This window comes from Salvelinus sp. IW2-2015, linkage group LG13 (assembly GCF_002910315.2).
Source record: "Salvelinus sp. IW2-2015 linkage group LG13, ASM291031v2, whole genome shotgun sequence".
Classification (NCBI taxonomy): Eukaryota; Metazoa; Chordata; class Actinopteri; order Salmoniformes; family Salmonidae; genus Salvelinus; species Salvelinus sp. IW2-2015.
This window is the reverse complement of record NC_036853.1, coordinates 19,422,600-19,449,234: the sequence shown is the minus strand read 5'-3', so window position 1 is coordinate 19,449,234 and position 26,635 is coordinate 19,422,600. Positions and strand designations below refer to the sequence as shown.

The 26,635-nt window shown below is 40.5% G+C and overlaps 1 protein-coding gene across 1 annotated transcript; it reads right to left on the bottom strand.

Moving 5' to 3' along the window:
• Positions 1-10,448: 10,448 nt before the first annotated feature.
• LOC111972251 (cytochrome P450 2J2) lies at positions 10,449-26,127 on the bottom strand. The gene is made up of 9 exons (XM_023999195.2): positions 25,671-26,127; positions 25,254-25,416; positions 13,466-13,615; positions 12,973-13,133; positions 12,545-12,721; positions 12,255-12,396; positions 11,993-12,180; positions 11,588-11,729; positions 10,449-11,035 (listed from the first exon to the last, which is right to left on the bottom strand). Exons 1-9 carry the CDS (start codon positions 25,851-25,853, stop codon positions 10,860-10,862), a joined length of 1,482 nt encoding a protein of 493 aa, XP_023854963.1. The 5' UTR covers positions 25,854-26,127; the 3' UTR covers positions 10,449-10,859.
• Positions 26,128-26,635: the final 508 nt, after the last annotated feature.

Genomic DNA, 26,635 nt, shown 5'->3' with positions numbered 1-26,635 from the left:
CTGATCACTCTTCATAACATTCTGGAGTATATGCAAATTGCCATCATACAAACTGAGGCAGCAGATTTTGTGAAAATCTATATTTGTTTCATTCTCAACTTTTGACCACGACTGTATGTCATGGATAGAGCAGGTGTTCCTAATGTTTTGTACACTCAGTGTGTATTGAGTCAGAGATATGTGAGTTATTCTGTCTATGGTTGTGCTAAAAACTATATTRACAATTGGAGCTTATAAGAAAAATGTGGTCTTAAATGGCTTATTTTAATGCTGAATATAGCTGATATTATAATGTTTTTATACTATAACAAAACGATGAATCAACTGCACTATGCAGTTAAAGGATGTTACAATCATCTTATCAACCATTGGACTACAAAGAGAGTTTGACCTCTGATCTTCCTCTTCTGTGTTTCACAATCACCAGAGTGAAAATGGAATACAGGAGAAATGGGTGTATTTGGTGCTGGCAACCAAAAGTTGGTATTGCAGCACAGATCGATCCATTACTAGGTTCTTACACAAAAGCAGTCTATACTGCAGACCAGTGTCAACATCCTGTAATGCCATACGGACACAAGCATCTCTGGTGCTGCAACAACTAATCATTCAATCAACTCAGAAATCCAGGACTTTTTAATGGTATTTATTTTTGATACTGTGATCTGACTACTAGAACTTAGCACATGCTCTATCGGAACACTGTTGGGCCTTTACAGTGCCTTCAGAAAGTATTCATCCCCCTTGACTTATTCTACATTTTGTTGTGTTACAGCCTGAATTAAAAAATGTATTTAAAAAAAACACACACAAATTACCCATCTACACACAATAGCCCATAATGATAAAGTGAAAACATGTTTTTGGAAATTTATTGAAATTTCATTTACAAATATTCACACCCCTGAGTCAATACATGTTAGAATCACCTTTGGCAGTGATTACAGCYTTGAGTCTTTCTGGGTAAGTCTCTAAGAGCTTTGCACACCTGGATTGTACAATATTTGCACATTCTTTTTTTAATTCTTCAAGCTGTCAAGTTGGTTGTTGATCATTGCTAGACAGTCTTGCCATAGATTTTCAAGCAGATTTAAGTCAAAATTGTAACTAGGCTACTCAGGAACATTCAATGTCMTCTTGGTATGCAACTCCAGTGTATATTTGGCCTTGTGTTTTAGGTTATTGTCCTGCTGAAAGGTTAATTTGTCTGTTACTGTTAACCAGGTTTTCCTCTAGGATTTTGCTTATGCTTAGCTCTATTATTTTTTATCCAAAACAACTCCCTAGTCCTTGCCCATGACAAGCATGCCTGTAACATGATGCAGCCACCACAATGCTTGAAAATATGAAGTGCTACTCAGTGATGTTGTATTTGGCCCGAACTTAATGCTTTGTATTCAGGACATGAAGTTAATTTCCTTGCCTTATTTTTTTGCAGTTTTACTTAAGTGCCTTATTGCAAACAGGATGCATGTTTTGGAATATTTTTATTATGTACAAACTTCCTACTTTTTAGTCTGTTATTTAGGTTAGTATTGTGGAGAAGCTACAATGTTGTTAATCCATCCTCAGTTTTCTCCTATCACAGCCATTAAACTCTGTAACTGTTTTAAGTTAACCATTGGCCTCATGGTGAAATCCTTGAGCGGTTTCCTTCCACTCCGGCAACTGAGTTAGGAAGGACGCCTGTATCTTTGCAGTGACTGGGTGTATTGATACACCATCCAAAGTGTAATTAATAACTTCACCATGCTCAAAGGGATATTCAATGTCTGCTATTTTATTTCATTTTGCCCATCTACCAATAGGTGCCCTTCTTTGCGAGGCATTGGAAAACCTCCTTGGTCTTTGTGGTTGCATCTGTGTTTGTAATTCACTGCTCAACTGAGGGGACCTTACATATAATTGAATGTGTGGGGGACAGAGATGAGGTAGTCATTCAAAAATCATGTTAAACACTATTATTGCACAGAATGGGTCCATGCAATTTATGTGACTTAAGAACATTTTTACTCCTTAACATATTTGGGCTTTCCATAACAAAGCGGTTGAATACTTATTGAGTCGAGGCATTTCAACTTTTCATTTTTTATTAGTTTGTAAAAATGTCTAAAAACATAATTTCACTTTGACATTATGGGGTATTATGAGTATGCCAATGACACAAAGTCTCAATTTAATATATTTTAAATTCAGGCTGTAACACAACAAAATGTGGAAAAAGTTAAGGGGTGTGAATACTTTATGAAGGCACTGTGTCTTGTGTCTGGATGAGTAGAAGGGAATCAACAGTATAATAATCTATACAGCACTACTGTAATCAGGGTTCAAACACCAGCTTGGGATTTTAGAACTGCTTTCACAGACCCCGATTGTTATTGTTGTGCTATGAAATATTGAAATGTGGATTAACTAAACCAGAATTAAACCTTGTCCTGGATGTATTTAATCTGCATTTGTGAAACCAGCTCCTAGATGAAATATTGTTCCTCTCTGATGAAGCAAAAACACAGTGACAACTTTTGAATTTCTTACAAATGTGTTTGGGCATGTTGGCCCTCTGGGGTGCACTGGGATCTCTGAATGAAACAACATGAAAAGCTCTGTAAAATAGCTATCAATTGATTTGATCATTTTCTACAATCCCTACTGGTTTGGATTCCTAGCCTTATAGTGAAGCTTAACGTAGCTCAAAGCTAGCAGTTAGCTAGATGTTGGATTTGCTGTTTTGAGGAAATGTGATATTCCAGTATGTCATGTGATGCTTCTTACGTTATGTACACACACATACTACAGCTAAAACAATGTGGTATCTAGACTCGTGCCTCTAGGTCAAATCACATTTTATTGGTCACATACACATATTTAGCAGATGTTATTGTGGGTGTAGCAAAATGCTTGTGTTCCTAGCTCCAACAGTGCAGTAGTATATAACAATACACACATCTTAAAGTAAAATAATGGTAATTAAGAAATATATAAATACTGGGACGAGCAATGTCAGTTACAGTGACTAAAATACAGTAGATATATATACAGTTGAAGTCGGAAGTTTACATACACTTTAGCCAAACTCAGTTTTTCACAATTCCTGACATTTAATCCAAGTAAAAATTGCCTGTCTTAGGTCAGTTAGGATCACCACTTTATTTTAAGAATGTGAAATGTCAGAATAATAGTAGAGATTTATTTCAGCTTTTATTTCTTTCATCACAATCCCATAGTTTGTTAACAAGAAATTTGTGGAGTGGTTGAAAAGTGTATGTAAATTTCCAATTTCAACTGTATATGAAATAAGTGAAACAGTATGTGAACATTTATGAACGTGACTAATGTTCCATTTATTAAAGTGACCAGTGATTCCATGTCTATGTACATATGGTAGCAGCCTCTAAGGTGCAGGGATGTGAAACCGTGTGGTAGCTGGCTAGTGATGGCTATTTAGGTTCTCTTGCAGTGGATGGTACTTGTACACCTACTGATTATTCACATATACAATACCATGTATACAGAGATCAGCGCAGCACTAGGCAATGAGATCGCAACAAAGCTGTTCAGATAGTACTTAGTGATTGTGTTAGTGGAAAGATAAGGAAGTGTGAATTGTGAAATTATTATATGAAATGAAAGATAAGCCTTTGGTTTTCATGTATTGTAAAGAATAAACTCGTAAATGTATTTTTCTAAGTGTTGTTGAATTAGTGTTATGGGTTGAGAAACCTGTGTCATCCTCAGTGGCCATGTCCATATTTAGATTTTTACTCACTTTCTAATCAAAACAAAAAGAGTGATCCTCCATAACACAACACATGTCGTCATTGCTCACATTTCCTTTGATCAACATTTATATTGTTTTTGAGTGCACAAACTGAAAATATTCAGAAAAGCAAACTTACTTGTATAACTTACTCAGGCTACTCTTTCAGTTATTAGTACATTGACACTGATACTGTACTGGCTTACACGCTGACCACACCACCCGCGTCGCGTGTGCGAGCGTTGCAAAATAAATGTACACATACATGTTATTTATTCATGCACATCAACGAGCGTCTGCATAGTCAGGCGCTAAAATAGAACTTGGTTCTATTTGTGACGATTGATGCGCTGAAAGTCCTGCCTCTCCCGTCTCCTCATTGGTTTTTAGGAGCATATACCCATGTGGGTGATTGAAAGATGAACTGAGCTCCACACTCCAGCCCAGTTGGTGGTGGTAATGCACCTTAAAGTTGGTTGCCAACCACCATATAACCTTGTGCATAACCTTTAACCTTTAAGGTAAAATAACACCCAATGTTTATATCCCAGGACAAATTAGCTAGCAACAGCAAGCTAGCTAGCTAAATTGCCATAAATGTTTAATGCTTTTCGACCTGTCCCCAAATTAATATAGTTGGTTCAAAGTTCGCTTTGATATTTCAACCTGCGTATTCTGATTGCGTCTGGTGTGGGTGGACAAAATCAACATGCTTGTGATGGCACACGCACGTCCGGTCTAATCAGCATGTTAGGCTACATTTAAAGCTAGAATCTTTAGTTGCTACATCCGTTTATGGATGTATAAATTAATGATATATACCCATTGATTCTTGAAGAATATAACTTCTAAATGCCTCATGAGTTTAGTTCAACTGTCGTACCCCATGAGAACACAAAATATAAGCTTGTTTTACTCCAATGTTTGTAAACAATGTAAATTTAAGCAAACACTGTATAGCCTCAAAACATGATTAAAACTATGTATGGCCAGTCGCTGCATCCATAGCTCTGTCTATGAAATTGAGAGTGGTTACATTTCTCCAGGCACATCCCTCAGCTTTATACCAAAACCGAGGCAGGGTGACTGCTTTGTTATTGTTTCAAAATAGGATTCTAGATTTAAACTCTGTATAGAAATGCTAATGTAGAGATTGCTTACATTGCAGTTGCAGCTAACCCTCTCTGTTTACATTCCTTACACCTTTCACTATCTACATAGAAACTGATGTTCTTTTAACCACTTTATGTTGTCTCAGGTCATTGAACAAACTTGTATCACCATCATTAGCTTTGTTGATCAGCACAAGCTCTGGCCCAAAGGTAAATGTGGTTGAGGTGAATTCAGATGTATCTCAGGGTGTTTAATGGCCCTGAAGTACTGCTCTAACTATCATCGCTTGGCACATTCAATTGAGGTTTAGGATGAAGTTAGGATAGGATAAATTGAGGGTTAGGACCAGCATAGACTAGATTAAATCAGATTGACATCCACATAGCGTTGTTTTGACATTGTTGGAGGTGGAACTGTGTTACAGCTGTCAAATCAACAAGCGGCTCATTGCGTTACCTTATCGTGGACACTACCATTGGATGCACTGAAACCACACCTGATTATAATCTAAAACAATCCCATGCAGCCGCGTTACAAGTTCAAACACTTAAATTAGACTGATACACAAATACCCCCTCCAAATTAACATGAAAACATGCATAACTGCGTAAATGGTTTGACATTATTTCTAACATCTGTAGAGCGGCAGGTAGCCTGGCGGGTAGGAGCGTTGGGCCATTCACCAAAAAGTTGCTTGATCAAAATCCAGAGCTGGCAAGGTACAAATCTGTTGTTCTGCTCCTGAGCAAGGCAGTTAACCCACTGTTCCCCGGGCTCTGAAGACGTGGATGTCGATTAAGGCAGCCCTCCGCACCTCTCACTCTGATTCAGAGGGGTTCTAACAAAATTGTTGTCTTTTCCTAACAGCTTGATGGTCATGACTTTCTTACACGAGGGGAGGTTAACTTGGCCCCAGACAATCGATCTGAGATCAACTTAAATTTCAGTCGAGGGATTTTCTGGGGGCTTTAACCCCTGGCTCCAAGTGATTTTAATTGAAGAAATCTGTTCCCAAATATTCCCAAGCATAATGGAGAGATGTGATTATTATGGATTGCCTCTTATCCGCTTGTTGTCCCCTTATGCCATAGTTTGCACATCTCAATTGTCAGTAGTTTTTTTTTGCCCCACCAAGATTTGCATGCTAAAATTGCCACTGTTCCTGGTGTAGGAACAGTGGCAATTTGGGTCTGTCAGACATGTTGGGTTGGCGGGACTGACGTATCACTCTGTTTATCACAGCCTGGATCTTCTCTGTAAAGGAGAGTGTATCAATCAATCAATCAATCAATTAAATCAAGACAGATTGATCAATCAGCCTAAACCTTTTCTGGGGGGACAGGTTTGGCATTGACTGAAAATCCAGTAAAGGTTCAGGTAGGCCTCCGCTACAGCAAACCAAAGTCGGAGAGGTGCTTGACAACAATGACAYAAATACAACAAAAGCGTACCAAGAAAAACGTCAAAGAAATGACTAATTCATGGCAGATAGGAGCCCTCTGAGGAAGGCGTCATGTTGACGTCAAAATGTCAGTCACCTACCTGTACTCATTCGATGACAATGGAATAAAGCGTAAGAAGAAATCTCTGCCTGTTTTTGAGTGCTTCAACTCCTCTCTGCCATGAATTAGTCATTTTTGGAGAAAAACAATTAGCAAGCTCTTTTCCTGAAAATCCAGAAACATTCTGTACAAAGTGTTTCTTTTATCCAAAGAGGTCACTGTCTCACCCTGTATGTGCTGGTATTTCATGAGGAAGACCAGGGGAGAGCAGGGTGGTGGAGATGATCTTAGTGCCGACCAGGAGCAATTCCAGAAACCATCGTCCTTGGAGTGCTTGTGCTTACAGTGGAGGACCACGGAGGAAGGGGGCAGCCATTACATTCAGAACAAAATGTATAATAGTATTGAATCACCAAGGATGTATGCATCCACTTCAGGACTGTAACTGCTTTCCACCTGTCAAAATGGTCACCCCTCTAGTTTGTGGGAGATGCTCCGTCAGCGCAGGGAATGCCTCGTACAGGTACATTATTCAGAGGGAACACGTCATGATCTGTAAGTCATGGTGGTACTACATGTGTAAATAACAGGGTTGGGGTCAGTTCCATTTCAATTCAGGGGATGAATTTGTAAATTATTGAACATCAATTCCTGAATTGAAAATGGCCCATTTATGGTTTAAGGTAAACTTTACTGATTTCATGAAACGGGAGGAAGAGCAGGATGTCTCTGARACGTTGTGTCTGCAACGTTACCAACTGCTCTAAGAAAGCTAGCTCCCTTGGAGGGTTGTAATCATGCTTATAAACTGGGTGGATCAAACCCTGAATGCTGATTGGCTGGTACGGGTATGACAAAACATTACTTTTTACTGTTCTGATTACGTTGGTGACCCATTTATAATAGCAGCAAGGCACCTCTGAGGTTTGTGGTATATGGCCAATATACTATGGCTAAGGACTGTATCCATTGACCATATACCACACCCCCTCGGGCCTTATTGCTTAATTATACAACGGGTGGGTCTAATCCTGAATGCTGATTGATTAAAACTGCATTTCAGCCGGTGTCTATTCCACAAGTTACCACCGGCTAAATCTATGATGTTAAAGTGCTTATTTACTCTGTTCCATCTGTCTCATCAGCCCAGCCAAGCAATTTATAAACTTGATCTCCACCTTAGAAGCATCTAGATATTATCTCACATTTCTTTTAGAGTAACATTTAGTTTCCAACAGCGGAGTTTTGTATAAACCATGCTGTCTGTCTCTCCGACTTTTGCAACATTGTTTAAATATTCAAATTCGAGCAGTCCCATAGTAATGAACGTGTCAGGAGTCGGGATTACACGGACAGACAGCCTTACATTCTGCCAGCCTTACATTCTGGCACAGAGACTCATTCGGGACTTCTCCTTATATGGGGGGCTGGTTTTGTGGCTGTTGGACTTCCTGAGCCAACGCTCACAGCYAGTCAAAATAGGTCCCCACGTGTCGGATATACGCAATACCAACACAGGCTCTCCTCAGGGATGTGTTTTGTCCCCACTCCTGTACATCTTGTACACGAATAGTTGTACTAGTTCCCATACTGACAGACACCTCGTTAAGTTCGCTGATGAAACTGCCTTGATCAGCCTGTTGCATGATGACGAGGAACATCATGGCCCGGTCCTAGTTGACTTTGTAGAGTGGTGTGAGGAATCACACTTGGTCCTCAATACCAACAAGACCAAAGAGATGTGCATAACTTCAGGAAGCGAACAACCCCTACCTCTGCAACATCTATCAGAGGTCAGAATATAGAGATTGTACAGGAATACAAATATCTGGGTGTCCTTTTGGACAATAAACTTCAGTGGAGTAAATGTACAGACCTGATCTACAAAAAGAGCCAACAGAGACTGTACTTTCTCAAAAAGCTGGGCTCTTTTAATGTAGACTGTACTATATTGACTCTGTTTTACAAATCTTTTATTGAGAGTATTTTAAGTTTTTGTATTGTTTGTTGGTTTGGCAATGCCACCCCCTGTACCCGGACTTTGAACAACTCTCCTCTGGGCGCAGGTATAGAGCACCCCTCAGCAGGAAAAACAGAACCAGACAATAATTTGTGCCAGGTGTGATATCCCTCCTAAATAGCTCGGGCTAATGTTCCTATCGACTCCGTAAGGCCAGCAGGCTAGTCTTTAAAAAAAAAACGTTTTATTTCTTTATTATAATAATATTTTTATTTATTTTTATTGTTATGTAACTTTTGTAAGTTGTATTGTCAATTTTGTTTTGTATTTAAACGCCACTTTAAATGTGTACATGATACTGCAACCAAATTTCCCCATGGGGACAATAAAGTCACTAAGTAAGTAAGACAGGCAACGTTTCTCAGCCAGTCGAAATCATGAATCAGCTGGCATACTTTTTATGGATATATAAAAATAAATAAAAAATGTAAAGGTAAAACTAAACGATATCTATGCTCCTAACTTCGATGACCATATGTTTATTCAGAATGTCTTCCTTCAGGTTGCTCAAGCACCACCAGGATGGCCAGTTTGTTACAAAAGGTGGAGGGTGACCTTTGTAAATGGATGGACTTACCTCTCACTCTACTGGGTAGAATCAATGTAATTAAAATGAATGTCCTGCCCAGATTTCTATATCTGTTTCAATCTCTCCCTATCCCTGTCCCCGCAGCATTCTTTTCCTCTCTCGACAAGATGACCAGACGGTTTATCTGGCACGGCAAAACCCCTAGGGTTGGCCTGGATAAACTGACCCTGGATTACAGTCAAGGAGGCTTAAACCTCCCCAATTTTAGAATGTACTACTGGGCTGCACAGTCTAGGTTTCTGGCTCAGAGGTTTGATAAGGGTCCCTCTCCCTCATGGTTGAACATTGAAAAGCTTGAGGTAAACGATGACACTGGGGCAGAATTGTTTTACAAATGGGACAGAAAATCTATAAAAACCATCACAGACAACCCTTTAATCATACATTCTGTCCTGACATGGTGCAAACTGCAAGAGCTGTTCGGACGAGGGGGATTCCTTTCCCCTAAAACCCCTTTATGGAACAATAGATTGATTCCTATGTTTTTCCAGAATAGTAACTTTAGACCATGGTCTGATAAGGGGATCACTCTTCTGGAACATTGTTACGAGGAGGGAGTCCTTATGTCTTTTGATCAGCTGAAACAGAAATACCACTTGCCTAACAGGGACTTCTTTAGCTACCTACAACTACGAAACTTTATTAGGGTGTCTCTCAAGGGACAATGGAACCTACCTAAGATGTCACCTATTGAACAACTCTGCCACGCAGACCAACCATTGTTCAAGACCATTTCCCGTGTTTACGATGCTCTTATGTCAGGACTAACACTGCCTGGACTAGATAAACCCTGACTTAGATGGGAAAAAGATCTGGGTATTGATCTTGATGAGGGTCTATGGAGTGACCTATGCAGGAATGGTGTTACATCCACACTGAACTCCAGATACAGACTGATCCAGTTTAATTTCCTCCATCAGCTCTATATCACGCCATCTAGACTGCACAAGTTCAACCCTGATATCTCCTCCCTATGTTTTAGATGTGGCTCAGATGAAGGAACATTCCTCCATTCCACTTGGCAGTGTTCAAAACTACACGGTTTCTGGCAGGGGGTATGCGATACCATATCCTCAATTCATGGGGTTGCATTCCCTTTAGACCCGGAGGTCTGTCTACTGGGCAACTTTACTAACACCAATCTTAGGCAAAGCCAGTTTTTCATTTTACATGACTTTGTAAACATTCTAAAAACATAATTCCACTTTTGACATTATGGGGTATTGTGTGTAGATCAGTAACACAACATATTTTAAATTCAGGCTGTAACACAACAAAATGTGGAAAAAGTCAAGGGGTGTAAATACTTTCTGAAGCCACTGTAAATATTTGGTCACACGATTCATTTTGTGTATGGTTTCTTAGAAACATGGGGTGGTTCAACTAACCCTTTGGCCCGATTTCCCCACTCTCCCCTACTGACCATAACTAAACACAGGTCACTGCTTTCAAATCAACCTTAAGTCATTCACCTTTGGATATCTTTATTTGATACAAAGTACACAGTTGTATGACAGGGAAATCAATACTCTGTTCAAAAGTGTAAAAAAGTGAAAGAAAAAGAAACACCAAGAACACTATGTTCAGTACGTATATTGAGAGAATCTATAATTGGACCTGGTAAATGTGTAATTTTAGTAAATCTGCGTTAGTAAATTGCTATTAGTTCAATATTGAGTGCTCCGTAAATTGCAGTTACCTGTAGTTGAATCAATAAAATACACAGTAATGATATCCTGTAGTCTACTTCTCTCTGTCCAGTGAATCGCAACACTCACAGCTGTTTCCTGCTTCTTCCACCCAGCCAGTTTGGAGACATCATGTGTTGCTCTATGTTTTGATCAGAGTGAGGGGGAAGTGGTCAAAGTGAGGAGGTGGTCACCGCGGCAGGGCTCGGACCAGGAACTCCGCTGGGGAGTGAGTGAACCCCAGGACACCCTCCAAACTGGGCATGGCTCCAGGGACCGGAGACAAGGAGAAACGCTGGAGCAAGGAGGAGAAGAACAGGAACAGTTCCATACGAGCCAGATGCTCCCCCACACACGCACGCTTACCTGGAGAGACAGACACACACACATTTAATCTGAGGAGACACACGCTTACCCGAGGGAGAAAGATATGTGACTGACTGGGTTTGAACCCGGATCATTTGTCAAAAGCTCAGGAGTGGCAGATATCCTAGTGGTTTGAGAGGCGAGCCAGCAACCGGAGGGTTCAACTGAACAAAATCTGTCTGGAAGTGAGCTGGCAACAGGAGAGTTGCTGGTATCAAATCCTAGATGATATTGCCTACCGTTGTAACCCTGAGCAATGCACTTAACCCCCCAAAACAACAGCTTCCTGGGCACTCAGTGTGGAAGCCCCCCACCTCTCCAAAAACCTGAATACGTGTGTCTTTCGGACGGGTTGTGATAAAAGCAGATGTCAAATTTCAGTTGGACCTTCTGTACAATTGACCCATAAAGAGCTCTTAATCTTAACGTTAAGTTTTCCGGTCACAGGCAAGGTTACTCATCACACAAGTTTGTAATTAAAACATGAAAACACAACCCACAGAGAACATAATCTGAGCAAAAATCCGTTGTACGGATAGTCTGTTGTATCACCTGCTGAGAAAGGCAGGAAGGCATCTCTCCTTCTGAACTGTCCTTCAGAATCCAGGAAGTGCTCTGGGTTGAAAGTGTTTGGAGTTTCCCACTCGTCTTTGTCAAACAGCACCGAAGACAGGTTGGTGTTGACAACCGTCCCCTGAATAGCACAGAGATACTGTAACTCACAGACTGCCCACCTGCCCAGCAATGTGCAGAGCAGGACTATAGCATATTATTAGTTGTAGCAGCCATATGGTTAAGTTGGTACATTAATGACTAACTGTACAGATCATGCATGGATTTTGGTAGCTATTGTTTGTATTCTACTAGCCTTGAGAGCTGAATGTCACAAAAGTTCAGGGACAAGAATCATTCACTTGACAAATGGAGGGACTCAGGAGTGTTAATGCTGTATCTTACCTTGGGTATGAAATATTCCCCAAGTTTCGTGTCTTTGCTGGCCATCTTGGGGAAACCCAGCGGCAAAATGGTTCCTATCCTCTGTGTCTCATGGATGACAGCGTCAGTGAAGGGCATGTTGGGTCTGTCAGCCATGGTGGGCTGGCGGGACTGTCCTATCACTCTGTCTATCTCAGCCTGGACCTTCTCTGGAGGGATAAAGAAGAAGGGATCAATCAATTGATCAATCAAACTCAGGGGTGCTGTGGAAGAGTCGACTCACCCTGTATCTCTGGGTAGTTCATCATGTAGACCAGGGCCCAGCGTAAGGTGGTGGCAGCGGACTCCATCCCAGCCTCGATCAGGTCCAGAGTACACACCACCAGAGTCTCTGTGTTGAAGCCAGCTTTAGGGTCCTCCTTCCTCTGAGAACGTTGAAGGAGAAGGTGGATTGGGATGTGTCAAAATAAATGAAAACATGACTTGTCTGTCTGGTAGAAGTGGTTCGCTACATTCACGTGATGTGTGTCTTTGACCTTTGTCTTAGTGTTGGCTACTATTCTGGTACCATACCTTGTCAATCTCTGTGAGGTATGTGTCTATGTAGTCCCGGGGGTCCTCTGGATCCCAGTCCTCCTGATGCTTCTCTATCTCTGCCTGCAGGAAGTCGGTGATCTGTTGGTAGTTGGAGTGGATGGTCTGGTGGGGACCAGGCAGGTATTTCATGATGTGTGGGAAGGCATCATACAGCTGGGACAGGGAGGGACAGAGTTACACATACAGATCAAACTACAGGAGAACAGTTACGTATGTTGATTTTCCTGTTTATACTGTATGTGCATAATAGTTATGATAAAAGGATAGGATTTTTCAGGTAATTCACCAAAATAGTTTTGTGATGGACAGGGACATGAGCTCTGACCACTGAGAGCTAGGCTRTAAGTTTAACATCCCATCTGAAGGAGTTAAGACCATTGACCAGCCAACAACTTGACACCCACCTGAGCCCGAGCAGAGCCGGATAGTATCACAACCTCGTTGTCCAAGCGTAGGAGCTTCTGGAAGTTTTCATCGCTGTACTCGAAGCGATGGCCGAACACCACAGAAGCGATAATGTTCCCCACCGCGTTGTTCAGGATGAAATGGGGGTTGAACCCTCCCCCTAACAGTAACACATACTGGCTATGCAAAGCTTGGATGGATTCTCTCATCAACTGTTGTCCTGCATGTGTCTTTATTATTTTATTATTATTAGTAGTAGTAGTAAGTTAAGTATAAGTGGACCAAAGGCACATGAAGGTTATTCTTATTCTATAGGGGACACCGTTGACATGATATATTGATAGAGTGTGCAAGTATCAAGTGTGTTCTCACAATGTTATGACAGGAATGAGTACAGTACATGTCTGGTGTATGTCTACAGTGCAGTGTTGTTATTTCTATAAAATAAAAAGCAGTAACCCTAACCCTAAATATACCGTACCGTATACATACCCTGCTCCTCTCTGAAGGCCTCACACAGGAAGTTGCTCTCCAGCTGGATGTAGTGCTCCTGTCCCTTCTTCCCTTCTCCGAAGTATCGCAGGTGGGTATGAGCAAACTTTCTCTGGGTCTTCCACATGTGACCGTTGCTTAGAGTGATACCTGAGGGCAGAGGAGAGGTGGAGATTAAGAGCCAGGTATTGGGTGGATCTCAATAGTCTAAAATGTCCTTCATCTCCTTYTCTCCTTTCCCCCATCTGCAGTAATACGTGCATTGGGCAGGTGGAAAGTTAATTCCTGGTAGGCATCCTTTTTCAGCTATTTCAGATGAAGGAGAGGAAGCGAGGTAGGCAAGCGTCTTTAGATTATTGACAATATATACAGTACCAGTCAAAAGTTTAGAAACACATACTCATTAAGGGTTTTTCTTTATTTTTACTATTTTGTACATTGTAGAATAATAGTGACGACCACYAAACTATGAAATAACACAMATGGAATCATGTAGTAACCAAAAAAGTGTTAGTGTTATATTTGATATATTTGAGATTCTTCAAAGTAGCCACCTTTTGCCTTGATAACAGCTTTGTACACTCTTGGCATTCTCTCAACCAGCTTCATGAGGTAGTCACCTGGAATGCATTTCAATTAACAGGTGTGCCTTGTTAAAAATTAATTTGTGGAATATCTTTCCTTCTTAATGCGTTTGAGCCAATCAATTGTGTTGTGACAAGGTATGGGTGGTATACAGAAGATAGCCCTATTTGGGGGAAAAACAAGTCCATATTATGGCAAGAACAGCTCAAATAAGCAAAGAGAAATTACAGTCCATCATTACTTTAAGACATCAGAAGGTCAGTSAAGTTTATTAGAGCTAACCGCACKTCAGATTGCAGCCCAAATAAATGCTTCACAGAGCTCAAGTAACAGACACATCTCAACATCAACCGCTCAGAGGAGACTGTGTCAATCAGGCCTTCATGGTCAAATTGCTGCAAAGAAACCACTACTAAAGGACACCAATAAGAATAAGAGACTTGCTTGGGCCAAGAAACACAAGCAATGGACATTAGACCAGTGGAAATCTGTCCTTTGGTCTGATGAGTCTAAATTTGAGATTTTTGGTTTCAACCACTGTGTCTTTGTGAGACGCAGAGTAGGTGAATGTAGATCCTATAGCCCAATCTCACMTTTAAACTGTGATTACAAAATCCTAGCCAAGCTCTTAGCCACCCATATGGAAGGCTCACTACACCCAGTAATACACTCTGACCAGACTGGCTTTATGAGAAATAGGCATTCATTTTTCAATATTAGATGCCTTATGAATATACTGTACAGTACTCCCCAGCATTGGGGGACCTGGAGGTAGTGGTCTCGCTCGATGCGGAAAAAGCTTTTGACCGCGTTGAGTGGGACTACCTAACAGCTGCCCTTTATAGATTTGGCTTTGGCCCCAAATTCATTGCGTAGATAAAGATTCTTTATTTTTCTCCCATGGCTTTGGTACGGACGAACAACTTGTCCTCTGACTATTTTCCCTTGCACCGCGGATCCAGACAGGATTGTCCACTCTCCCCCTTGTTGTTTGCTTTGGCAATTGAGTCCCTCGCCATCGCACCGCACTCTAATTATGCCATTCAAGGTATAATCAGGATGGGCTTAGAGCAGAAAGTCTTGCTATATGCTGACGACCTCCTTTTGTTTATCTCCAGTCCTGATTCCACATTACCACATGCCTTATCTATTCTTAAAAAGTTTGGATCAATCTCAGGGTACAAGCTGCATCTAGGCAAGAGTGAGCTTTTTCCAGTAAATAAGGCTGCTTTAAAGTACTCTTTTACAAGCTTTCAGTTTAGGATTGTCTGGGATCAATTCACCTACTTGGGAGTTAAAGTGACAAGGACATATTCAAATTTGTTTAAGGAAAACATTGTTGCTCTAGCAGACAGTTTAAAATAATCTTTGACTTTTGGGAAGTCTCTACCTCTTTCTCTTATTGGAAGGATTAATMTCATTAAAATGAATGTGTTCCCCAAATCTTTATATTTATTTCAATGTTTATCCATTTTTATTCCAAAATCTTTTTTTTATTCACTGGATCAAACATTCATGTATTTTATTTGGGATGGAATGGTACCACGGATTTGTAGAATACATCTACATAAGCCTAAGGCATTGGGTGGTTTAGCTCTACCAAATTTTCAAACATACTATTGGGCTGCAAATTTCAGAGCCCTTTTGTACTGGCTGCAGACCGATCCTACTGGCCCAAGACCACTCTGGGTCCAGATGGAGTCTGAATCGTGTAAACCTGCTGCACTTTCTTCTGTGTTGTGCTCGTCTCTCCCAGTGTCCCTAGGCAAAAGGTGTGTCAACTCAARTGTAAAGCAGTCTCTTAAAATTTGGAATCAGTTCCATTTAGCCTTTTGCCTCCGAGGCTTTTCTCTATCAGGCCCAATCAATCAGAACATGTTATTCACTGGGCCTCTCCTCACTAGCCCAATTATTCTTTGATGATACATTTGCCTCTTTTGCTCGGCTACAGGAAGAGTTCAACCTCCCCCAATCCTACTTCTTCCACTATCTTCAGACTAGGAACTTTGTCAGAGCTAACACACCTGAATTTCCCCATAGGCCTGCTAATACAGCTGTAGAGAGCATCTTTGAGCTAAACAAGCTTCCTAGTGGTGCAGTTACAGATGTATATGCAATCATTAATGACTTATAGAACCCTTCTTTGCTGCCTTTAAAGACTCAATGGGAAAAGGATTTGGGGGAGGAACTTGGGGAAGACACCTGGGAATCTGTGRTGCACAGGSTGCATTCATCCTCTTTTAGCACTAGACACAGCCTCATTCAATTCAAGGTGTTTAACAGTATCCACTGGTCCTTCGCCAAACTTGGAAGAATATTCTCTGATTTTGATCCTACCTGTGTCCTATGTAAAACGGAACCAGTATCATATGTTTTGGGGCTGTCACAAACTGTCATGTTTCTGGTAATTAATATTTAAATGTTTCTCTGATATATATGACACTGTTAGAGATCTGTCTCCCATTACACCCCTTTTTGGAGTACTGCCCATAGGTATCAAGAATTCCGACGGACACTGTTGCTTATACAACTCTTTTAGCTAGACGGCTAATACTCCAGAACTGGAAGTTGGCAGTTCCCCCATCTTATAAATATTGGGTGGGAGATGGTTTGTGCTCTTTGAAATTAGATTTTTTTTTAAATTCAATACACGTGGGAATCCCAAACTGTTTTATGAGGCTTGGGCTCCATTCCGGTCTTACTTTAAACAGTCCATCTTCTGATGGCATTCATATTAAAACAAAAAMAACTCTGTATTTGACACCCCTGTGACTTAAGGGTTGGATGAGCATTTCTTGGTGTGGATGCCTTGTTCATCTTGCCCTGTCAGAGACTAAAATGTGAGCTTGTTTTGTGCTGTTTTTTATTTTGTTTACACCTACATAACAAAAGCATTGTAAACTTGATTTTTGGTCCAGTGGATGGTCGGTCTGTGGCCATGACTGTCTGTGAGTGTGAGTGGTTGCATTTCTCCACCCATATCCCTTGTCTGTTTACAGGAACAATGGTGACTCTGTCCCTGTACTACAGATTGCACTTTAACCMTTGTAGCCTTCTGCCTGGTGTGTTTAACTTGTCTGAAGTACGTTATCTTTATAGCTAGTCTTTTTTATTTTTTCTAGTTGTATATTATTTATATTGTTTTGTGTTGTCTTATGTGTGTAAAACTGAATACGGAGTKAAAAAAAAACACCCTCTGTGTTTTGTTAGACAAGTAACCATTTATCCACATTATAGCAGGGGGTGTAAAGCCATTAAACATACATTTTTTAGGCAGTAGACTATAATCAATAATGTCAAAAGCTGCACTGAAGTCTAACAAGACACCTCCCACAATCATTTTATTATCAATTTCTTTCAGATAATCATCAGTCATTTGTGTAAGTGCTGTGCTTGTTGAGTGTCCTTCCCTATAAGCATGCTGAAAGTCTGTTACTGTGAAATAGCATTGCATCTGGTCAAACAATTTGTTTTCCAGAAGTTTACTAAGGGTTGGTAACAGGCTGATTGGTTGGCTATTTGAGTTAGTAAAGGGTGCTTTACTATTCTTAGGTAGCGGAATGACTTTAGCTTCCCTCCATGCCTGAGGGCACACACTTTCTAGTAGGCTTAAATGGAAGATGTGGCAAATAAGTGGCAATATCGTCTGCTATTATCGTCAGTAAGTTTACATCCAGATTGTCAGACTCCGGTGGCTTGTCATTGTTGATAGGCAACAATAATTTTTTCACCTCTTTCAAATGGACTTTACGGAATTCAAAAGTACAATTCTTGTCTTTCATAATTTGGTCAGATATACTTGGATGTGTAGTGTTAGCGTTTMTTGCTGGCATGTCATACCTAAGTTTGCTTATCTTGCCAATGAAAAGGTCATTCAAGTAGTTGGTAATATCAGTGGGTTTTGTGATGAATGAGCCATCTGATTCAGTGAATGATGGAGCCGAGTTTGCCTTTTTTCCCAAAATGTAATTTAAGGTGCTCCAWAGCTTTTTACTATCATTCTTTATCTAGTTTATCTTTGTTTCATAGTATAGTTTKTTTTTCTTTTTATTCAGTTTAGTCACATGATTTCTTAATTTGCAGTACGTTTGCCAATCGGTTGGGCTGCCAGACTTATTTGTCATACCTTTTGCCTCATCCCTCAAAACCAGGTATTCCCAAACTGGAGTACCCCCAGGGGTACGCACAATGCCGTCGGGGGTACACTAAATAAAAATGTGATTTTTATTTTCACATTTTCAAACAGTCCATTTATATTTTCCAARGGGGCTATACATTTGGCTGAGGTTTTTTTCTTGCCTGAGTAACCTCGTTTCACTGCCAAAAATAAAATTAAACCATCTAGTGTTCAGCGAAATAACAACACAATGTCAAATACAGGTAGCCTAGTCAAATAATTAACATCCAATCACAATCATAACCATTACTCTCTCGCCGGAATTCCACTAATTGTCCGTTTGTAGCCAAACGTAGCTGCTGCTCATTCCGTTTGCTCGAAAATTAATAAGTGGTTAAAAAAAGTAAGGCCTGCGTCCATAGAGACACATACTGGTAGTACTGCTACTACCAGCAGTACTACACCTGCAGCTGTCGACGACACAAGTTGTTCTACTTCCACGAGCACATCCAATGCTAGCATCAGTAATTCTACATTTGTTGTTAGCCCAGCTAGCATGGACACTGACAGTTGTGAATCTGATGCAGCCGAAGAGCTCCTGCCCTGCCCCTTACCCGGAAAAGCARCGAACAGACAGGGACGTTGGACCATCGAAAAGGAGCAAACATGATGAGAACTACATTGATTTGGGGTTCACTTATATTGGGAGTAGTGCTTTCCTCAGCCACCGTGTGTTATATGTGAAAAAGTACCATCTCACAACTCAATGAAACCCTCACTCTTGCGCAGACATTTAGAAACAAAACATGCCAATTTGAAAAATAAGCCACAGGAGTTTATTGAGCAAGAATTAAGATGACTTTCGAGTAGTAAGACATGTATAAAAGCAACAGATTGTCACAATACAGAGGCGGATGCAAGATGCAAGCAACGATGGTTTAATGAAACAGTTTACAGCATCAACAGGACAGACAGAATATACTCAGACGGAATCCAACCCAGGGCCTYGGGCGCATCCTCTGATGATAGCYTGCTGAGAAATCCAAGGGAGTGTGTCCGGCTGGGTAGGAAGGAGCACAGCAGATAATCCACACAAGGGCGGCGAGAGAATGAGCACTGACACACGACACAACCTCAGGGAAGAAACAACGATCTGACAACAAGAAACACAGGTTACAGAACATATAAAGGGGAAGATAATTAATTCCAGCTGGCGCAGACAATCAGGCCAAGATTGGGAACCACGCCCACACAAACACGAGAGAGAGAGAGAGAGAGAGAGAGAGAGAGAGAGAGAGAGAGAGAGAGAGCGAAAGAGAGAGAGAAAAGAGAGAGTGAGGCAGTGGATTCATGAACCGTGACACAGATACCATTAATAAGAAGGGGCTAGAAGCATCTTATATGTTGAGCAACTGAGTGGCTTGGACAGGCATGCCCCTAACTATTGTGGAGGACTTAATTCTTCCTGCTACCGCGGATATGGCTGGGACAATGCTGGGGGAAAAATCCCCAAAAACTATACAGACAATGCCTTGATCAAAACAACACTGTTTCACGACGCATCAGTGACATGGCAGGAGATGTTTTGAAACAATTATTGCTTCGCATACAAGCCAGTGAATATTATGCAATAAAGCTGGATGAGTCAACAGACGTGGTGGGCCTGGCACAGCTCCTGGTATATGTCCGTTACGTTTATGGGGGGTCAATTAAGGAAGACATCGTCTTCTGCAAACCACTGGAAACCAGGACAACAGGAGAGGATATTTTTTAAAGTACTGGACAGATTTGTGACATCAAATGGACTTTGGTGGTCAAGATGTGTTGGTATCTGTACTGATGGCGCAAAAGCCATGACAGGGAGTCATAGTGGAGTGGTAACGCTCGTGCAAGCAGTTGCTCCCAACGTCACTTGGGTACACTGCAGCATCCACCAAGAGGCTCTTGCTGCCAAAGGAATGCCTGACAGTTGAAAGACATTTTGGACACCACAGTGAAAATGGTTAATTTTGTTAAAGCAGGGCCCCTGAACTCTTGTTTATTTTCTGCACTATGCAATGATATGGGCAGCGACCATGTAACGCTTTTACAACACACAGAAGTGCGCTGGTTATCAAGGGGAAAAGTATTGACATGTTTTTTTWAATTGAGAGACGAGCTTAAAGTTTTCTTTAATGACCATAATTTTCACTTGTCTGACAGCTTGCATGATGATGAGTTTCTCACACGACTGGCCTATCTGGGTGATGTTTTTCTGTGATGATGATCTGAATCTAGGATTACAGGGATTACTAGGATTACAGGGACTCTCCGCAACTATATTCAATGTGCGGAACAAAATTGASGCTATGATTAAGAAGTTGGAGCTCTTCTCTCTCTGCATTAACTTCTTTGGGCTGCAAGCCCGACGTCGGTACACTTATGACAACAGCCAGCTCAAGTGCAGGGCGCGAAATTCAAAATATATTTTTTAGAAATATATAACTTTCACACATTAACAAGTCCAATACAGCATTTGAAAGATAAACATCTTGTGAATCCAGCCAACATGTCCGATTTTTAAAATGTTTTACAGCGAAAACACCACGTATATTTATGTTAGCTCACCACCAAATACAAAAAAGGACAGACATTTTTCACAGCACAGGTAGCATGCACAAAACCAACCTAACTAACCAAGAAAAACAACTTCATCAAGATGACAGTCTTATAACATGTTATTCAATAAATCGATGTTTTGTTCGAAGAATTTGCATAATTTGAGCTATAAATCAGTTTTACATTGCAGCTACCATCACAGCTACCGTCAGAATAGCACCGAGCAAGCCAGAGAGTAATTAAGACACCCAACGATCAAATACCTAAATACTCATCATAAAACATTTCTGAAAAATACATTGGAGTACAGCAAAATGAAAGACAGGCATCTTGTGATTCCAGCCAATATTTCCGATTTATTAAGTGTTTTACAGCGAAAACACCAATATAGCATATATATTAGCTTACCACAATAGCCAGAAACACAAGCCATTTACCAGCAGTGAAAGTTAGCGATCGTAACAAACCAGCAAAAGATATATAATTTTTGACTAACCTTGATAAGCTTCATCAGATGACAGTACTAAATCAGTCTATTACATACACTTATGTTTTGTTCAAAATGTGCATATTTAGAGCTGAAATCAGTGGTTATACATGTGCTAACGTGAGCATCTTTTTCCACAACGTCGGATATTTTTCTGACACTCACATATTCGTACCAAATAACTATACATAAACGTTACTAAAAAATACATGTTTTAGAAGAAATGAAGATACACTAGTTCTTAATGCAATGCCAGTGTTAGAATTCTAAAAATAACACTTCATTACGACATCCAGCTTAGTATATAGCAGAGAGGTGCCCAAAATCTGGAGGCAAACTACTAGTAAAACATGTTCGACAGATATATGAAATAGATCATAAAATGGGTCCTACTTTTGATGAGCTTCCATCAGAATGTTGTACAAGGGGTCTTTGTCCAGAACAATCGTTGTTTCGTTGTTTGGTTTTAGACGTCCTTTTCCCTCTTGAATTAGCAAGCACACTAGCAAAGGGCGCGAAGCGCTCCTTCCTGAACAAAGGCACACAACACAACACGCCTAACGTCCATCACAATTATAATTTAATTAATACAAACTATATTGGAAAAACATACTGTACTATCGATATTAATGTCACATTTATCAAATAAAATCAAAGCCGGAGGATAGTAGCCTCTTATAACGACAGCTTTCCAGAAGGCAATCCCAGGTCCCTCCTCGCGCTTTCCAGGAAACCGGAAATGGGTGACAACTCTATCTCAAGAGCATTTATTCCACCCTCAGACCAAAGATAACACTCCATTTCTTCTCTCACTGCCTCTTGACATCTAGTGGAAGGTGTATGACGTGCATGTATACTAATACGTATCATGCCCATATAGGCAGCCCTCAGAACAGAGCATCGTTTTCAGACTTTTCCACTTCCTGGTCAGGAAGTTTGCTGCCAATGAGTTCTGTTTTACTCACAGATATAATTCAAACGGTTTGTAGAAAGTAGAGGAGTGTTTCTATCCAATAGTAATAAATAATATGCATATTGTTACGAGCAAGAATTGAGTACGAGGCCGTTTGAAATGGGCACCTTTTATCAGAGCTACTCTCAATACTGCCCCTGCAGTCCCAACACGGTATTTAACAAGGAAATACACAGGTCTTTCCATTTGTGTGCAATGAACTCAAGCTTACGGACAATGTCAAATGTGATATAGCGAAGCACCTGTGTGAGCTGGGGTGCGCGCAATTACTCCCATATACTTTCCCGAAGACGATGGACACAAAACAACTAGATTCGTAGTCCTTTCATATCCGCTGCCTCCAGTCGACCTCGCTAACCAATGTATCGAAACAGAGAGCCTAATCGAAGATTGCAACCTTAGCTTCTGTGAAAATTTATTAATCAGAAACCACTGCCAGATTCTGGATTGGCGCTCCGAGAGTATCTGCCGTGGGCGAGAATCGCGCTTTCTTGAAGACAGACTAGTGCCCTTTGCAACCACGTACCTATGTGAGAGTGGATTCTCGGCCCTGACTAGCATGAAAACTAAATACAGGCACAGACTGTGTGTGGATAATTATTTAAGACTGAGACTCTCTCCAATACAACCCAACATTGAAGAGTTATGTGCATCCTTTCAAGCACACCCTTCTCATTAACCTGTGGTGAGTTATTCACAATTTTTGATAAACAAATAAAGTTTTATATGTAAGATGGCTAAATAAAGAGCAAAATGATTGATTATTATGATATTATTATTTGTTCCCTGGTCCTATAAGAGCTCTTTGTCACTTCCCACAAGCCGGTTTGTGACAAAAACTCACACTCATTCTTATGTTTAAAAACGTATCTTATAGTGTATGTGTGACAGGCTTACAATGATGGCAAAAAACAACATTTGAGAGTGCACTGACCCTGGTGCTAGAGGGGATACTTAGCTGGAGGTTGAATGTTTGAAGGGGTACGGGACTATAAAAAGTTTGGGAACCACTGCTCTAAACCATACAATTTTTCCATTCCTCATCAATCCAAGGGGATTTAACAGGTTTTACAGTAATTTTCTTAATGGGTGCGTGTTTATTAGTAACTGGAATGAGCAATTTCATAAATGTGTCAAGTTTAGCATCTAGTTGCACTCATTACACCCCACAGACCAGCAAATATTCTTTACATCATCAACATACGAATCCCTACAAAACTTATTGTATGACCTCTTATATACTATATTAGAACCAGCCTTTGGAACTTTGGTTTTCCTAGATATGACTACTATATTGTGATCACTACATCCTATGGATTTGGATACTGCTTTAAAGCAAATACTCTGGTAGGTTGACTGACAACCTGAACCAGGTTGCAGCCACTGGTTACAGTTTTACATTTTTTTTGAGTGGGAAGCTTGATGAGAGTCAGTCAATATTTAAATCACCCAGAAAATATAGCTCTGTTGATATCATTTACATTATCAAGCATTTCACACATATTATCCAGTATGGTGGCAAAATTGCAAAATAATGTTATAATACTTTTCTGGCATCAAATGGTTGTTTTATTTCAACAGAATAGAGTATTGTTAACTATTGTGTGTGTGTTCTACTGAGGATGGGCCTCTGGGAGATAACACTGACAGGAGATTTACCATGCCTTTTGGGTGATAAAACCTAAAGAGCATTCCAGAGCATGAGTTAATGTTTCTGTTTTATACCGTACCAGGGAGAGATGGCTCCAGTTTGGAGTCGGAGGGCCAGACACTGGTCTATACAATGAAAACTGTTGACACAGCAGATACTGTCTGCTATGTATTATAGGTATCTTTCATACAGATCTTAACCTTGTGACCCATTCTATATATCTGTTGTTCGTCATGTAGGTTGAAAGGGGTGTATCTTTTGTCTTGGGGCTCTCAACGAATCATCAGAGACGGTGATTCGTCGACCAGCCATCGCTATTGCAAAGCTCTCACTATTAAAGATTTAGTTTAAGTATAACTCTGACTTGTGTGATAAGTTTGTCTCTCCTCATTTGATAGTAAAGAAATGAACCACCACACCAGTTACTGACTGTTGGCACTTGGTGGTCTATAGCAGCTTCCCACAAGAATAGGCTTAAGGTGAGGCAGATGAACCTGTAGCCATATTACTTCAACAGTATTTAACATGAGATCGTCTCTAAGCTTTACAGGAATGTAGTTCTGAATATAGACCGCAACACCGCCCCCGTTGGCATGTCTGTCTTTTCGGTAGACGTTATAACCATGTATTGCTACCACAGTATCATCAAAGGTATTATCTAAGTAAGTTTCAGATATCAGAATATGAATGTCATCTGTTACAAGCAAGTTATATACTTCATGGACCTTGTTTCTCAGACTGCACATGTTAACATGGGTTATTTTGAGCACTTTTCTGGTTTGCTTGATTGTTTTTAATGCTTTACTGGGAAGCTTATCAGAAGTAGACTTGCTCATGTTATTTATATTGGAGCTGATAGTGCAGGGTGAGCTACTAGGGCACACCACCTCAATGCTAACAGTATAACTGTTGGACCGCAGAGCGAAGGAAAAGCAGCCAACAAGTCCTCAGCATATGTGGGAACTCCTTCAAGACTGTTGAAAAAGCATTCCTCATGAAGCTGGTTGAGAGAATGCCAAGAGTGTGAAAAGCTTTCATCAAGGCAAAGGGTGACTACTTTGAAGAATCTAAAACATATTTTGATTAACACTTTTCTGGTTCCTACATGATTTCATATGTGTTATTTCATAGTTTGATGTCTTCACTATTATTATACAATGTAGAAAATAGTAAAAAATTAAGAAAAACCCTTGAATGAGTAGGTGTATCCAAACTTTTGACTGGTAATGTACATAATGCAGAATTTTCATTTCTAACACGTTTATCCTCTCCAAAAAAGCAACAGGAGTACATTCTAGTGCTCACAGCCTTTCTCACTGGAGCCTGGCCTGGTCAGAAGTGGTSCACTATGTAGGGAATAGTGTGCCACTCACTCACCAATGCCTTTGAAGGTGTCATGAAACAGAGGGACAATGGGCCGGTCATAGAAACTGTCCAGTTGGTTGACCAGAGCTTCCTTCACCATCTTATACCCTGAGATAAACACTACCCTGTCAAAGCCTCGACGCAGACTGAACACTGGACCATAGTCCTCAGCCATCTACAGGGAAGGAAGGAATGGTTGTGACACATTTATTACATTTCTATAAAAGATTTAACCTTTATTTAGAGAATCCCAATTGAGACCACAGTTTATTTTTCAATGGTGCCCTGTGTAAAACATGCCACATGCAAGTCAAATCTGTGTCAATTATTTCACTGCACTAGTTAAGATATAGTATTGGTAACATAAGTCATTAGTAATCAAATAGTTCTGATTAATATTAGCAATGATTATYTGAGTATTGTTCTGACCTTGTCAATGGTCTTGAAGTCGAGCCCTGTGAAGACATTACCCAGGAAAGGTACAGACCAGGGTCCAGGGGGGAAGTTAGTTGGAGTTCTGTTTCTGACGATGTCCACCACCAAGAGAAACACAAAGATAAACACCAGCCAGCCCTTCACATCGAAACAGTCCAATACCGCCAGCAGAATCATGGTGAGAACATCTGTTTTTGCAGACTATAAGACAGGTTGAAATGCTCTCTGTGATACTCTCTCTCAGTAGCCTCTCTCTCTTTCTCTCCGTTTCTGTCTGTCTCTCTCTGAAGCCCTCCTCTTTCTGTCTCTCTTTCTCTTAGCAGCCTCTCCACTACCAAGCCTATCCTTGGCAGTAGTAACTATAAGAGTCAGTGACAAGGATGAAAACGAGGCTGCTCGACCATTAACTTGTGGTCTCAGGAGTAGTGTTGTTCTGTAATGGGGCCACTTTCAGAGTTTCTGAGAAAAACAAACGAATACCAGACACGCAGGAGAGGGAGCACGAACTTTCTCCCTAACATGCACTTTTGTAAATTTTTTCAGAAGCTGTAAAACTAGCAGTGATCTTGTTACAAGAAGGCTATCTACAGAATAAACCAYCAGACAAGTTTAACTACAATAACATTCTCAGTAACATTTATTTGTTGTTGCTATTACTGTGGAATGTTGGTGTTTATATACAGTTGAAGTCGGAAGTTTACATACACTTAGGTTGGAGTCATTAAAACTTGTTTTTCAACCATTCCACAAATTTCTTGTTAACAAACTATAGTTTTGGCAAGTCGGTTAGGACATATACTTTGTGCATGACACAAGTTATTTTTCCAACAATTGTTTACAGATAGATTATTTCACTTATAATTCACTGTATCACAATTCTAGTGGGTCAGATGTTTACATACACTAAGTTGACTGTGCCTTTAAACAGCTTGGAAAATTCCCGAAAATTATGTCATGGC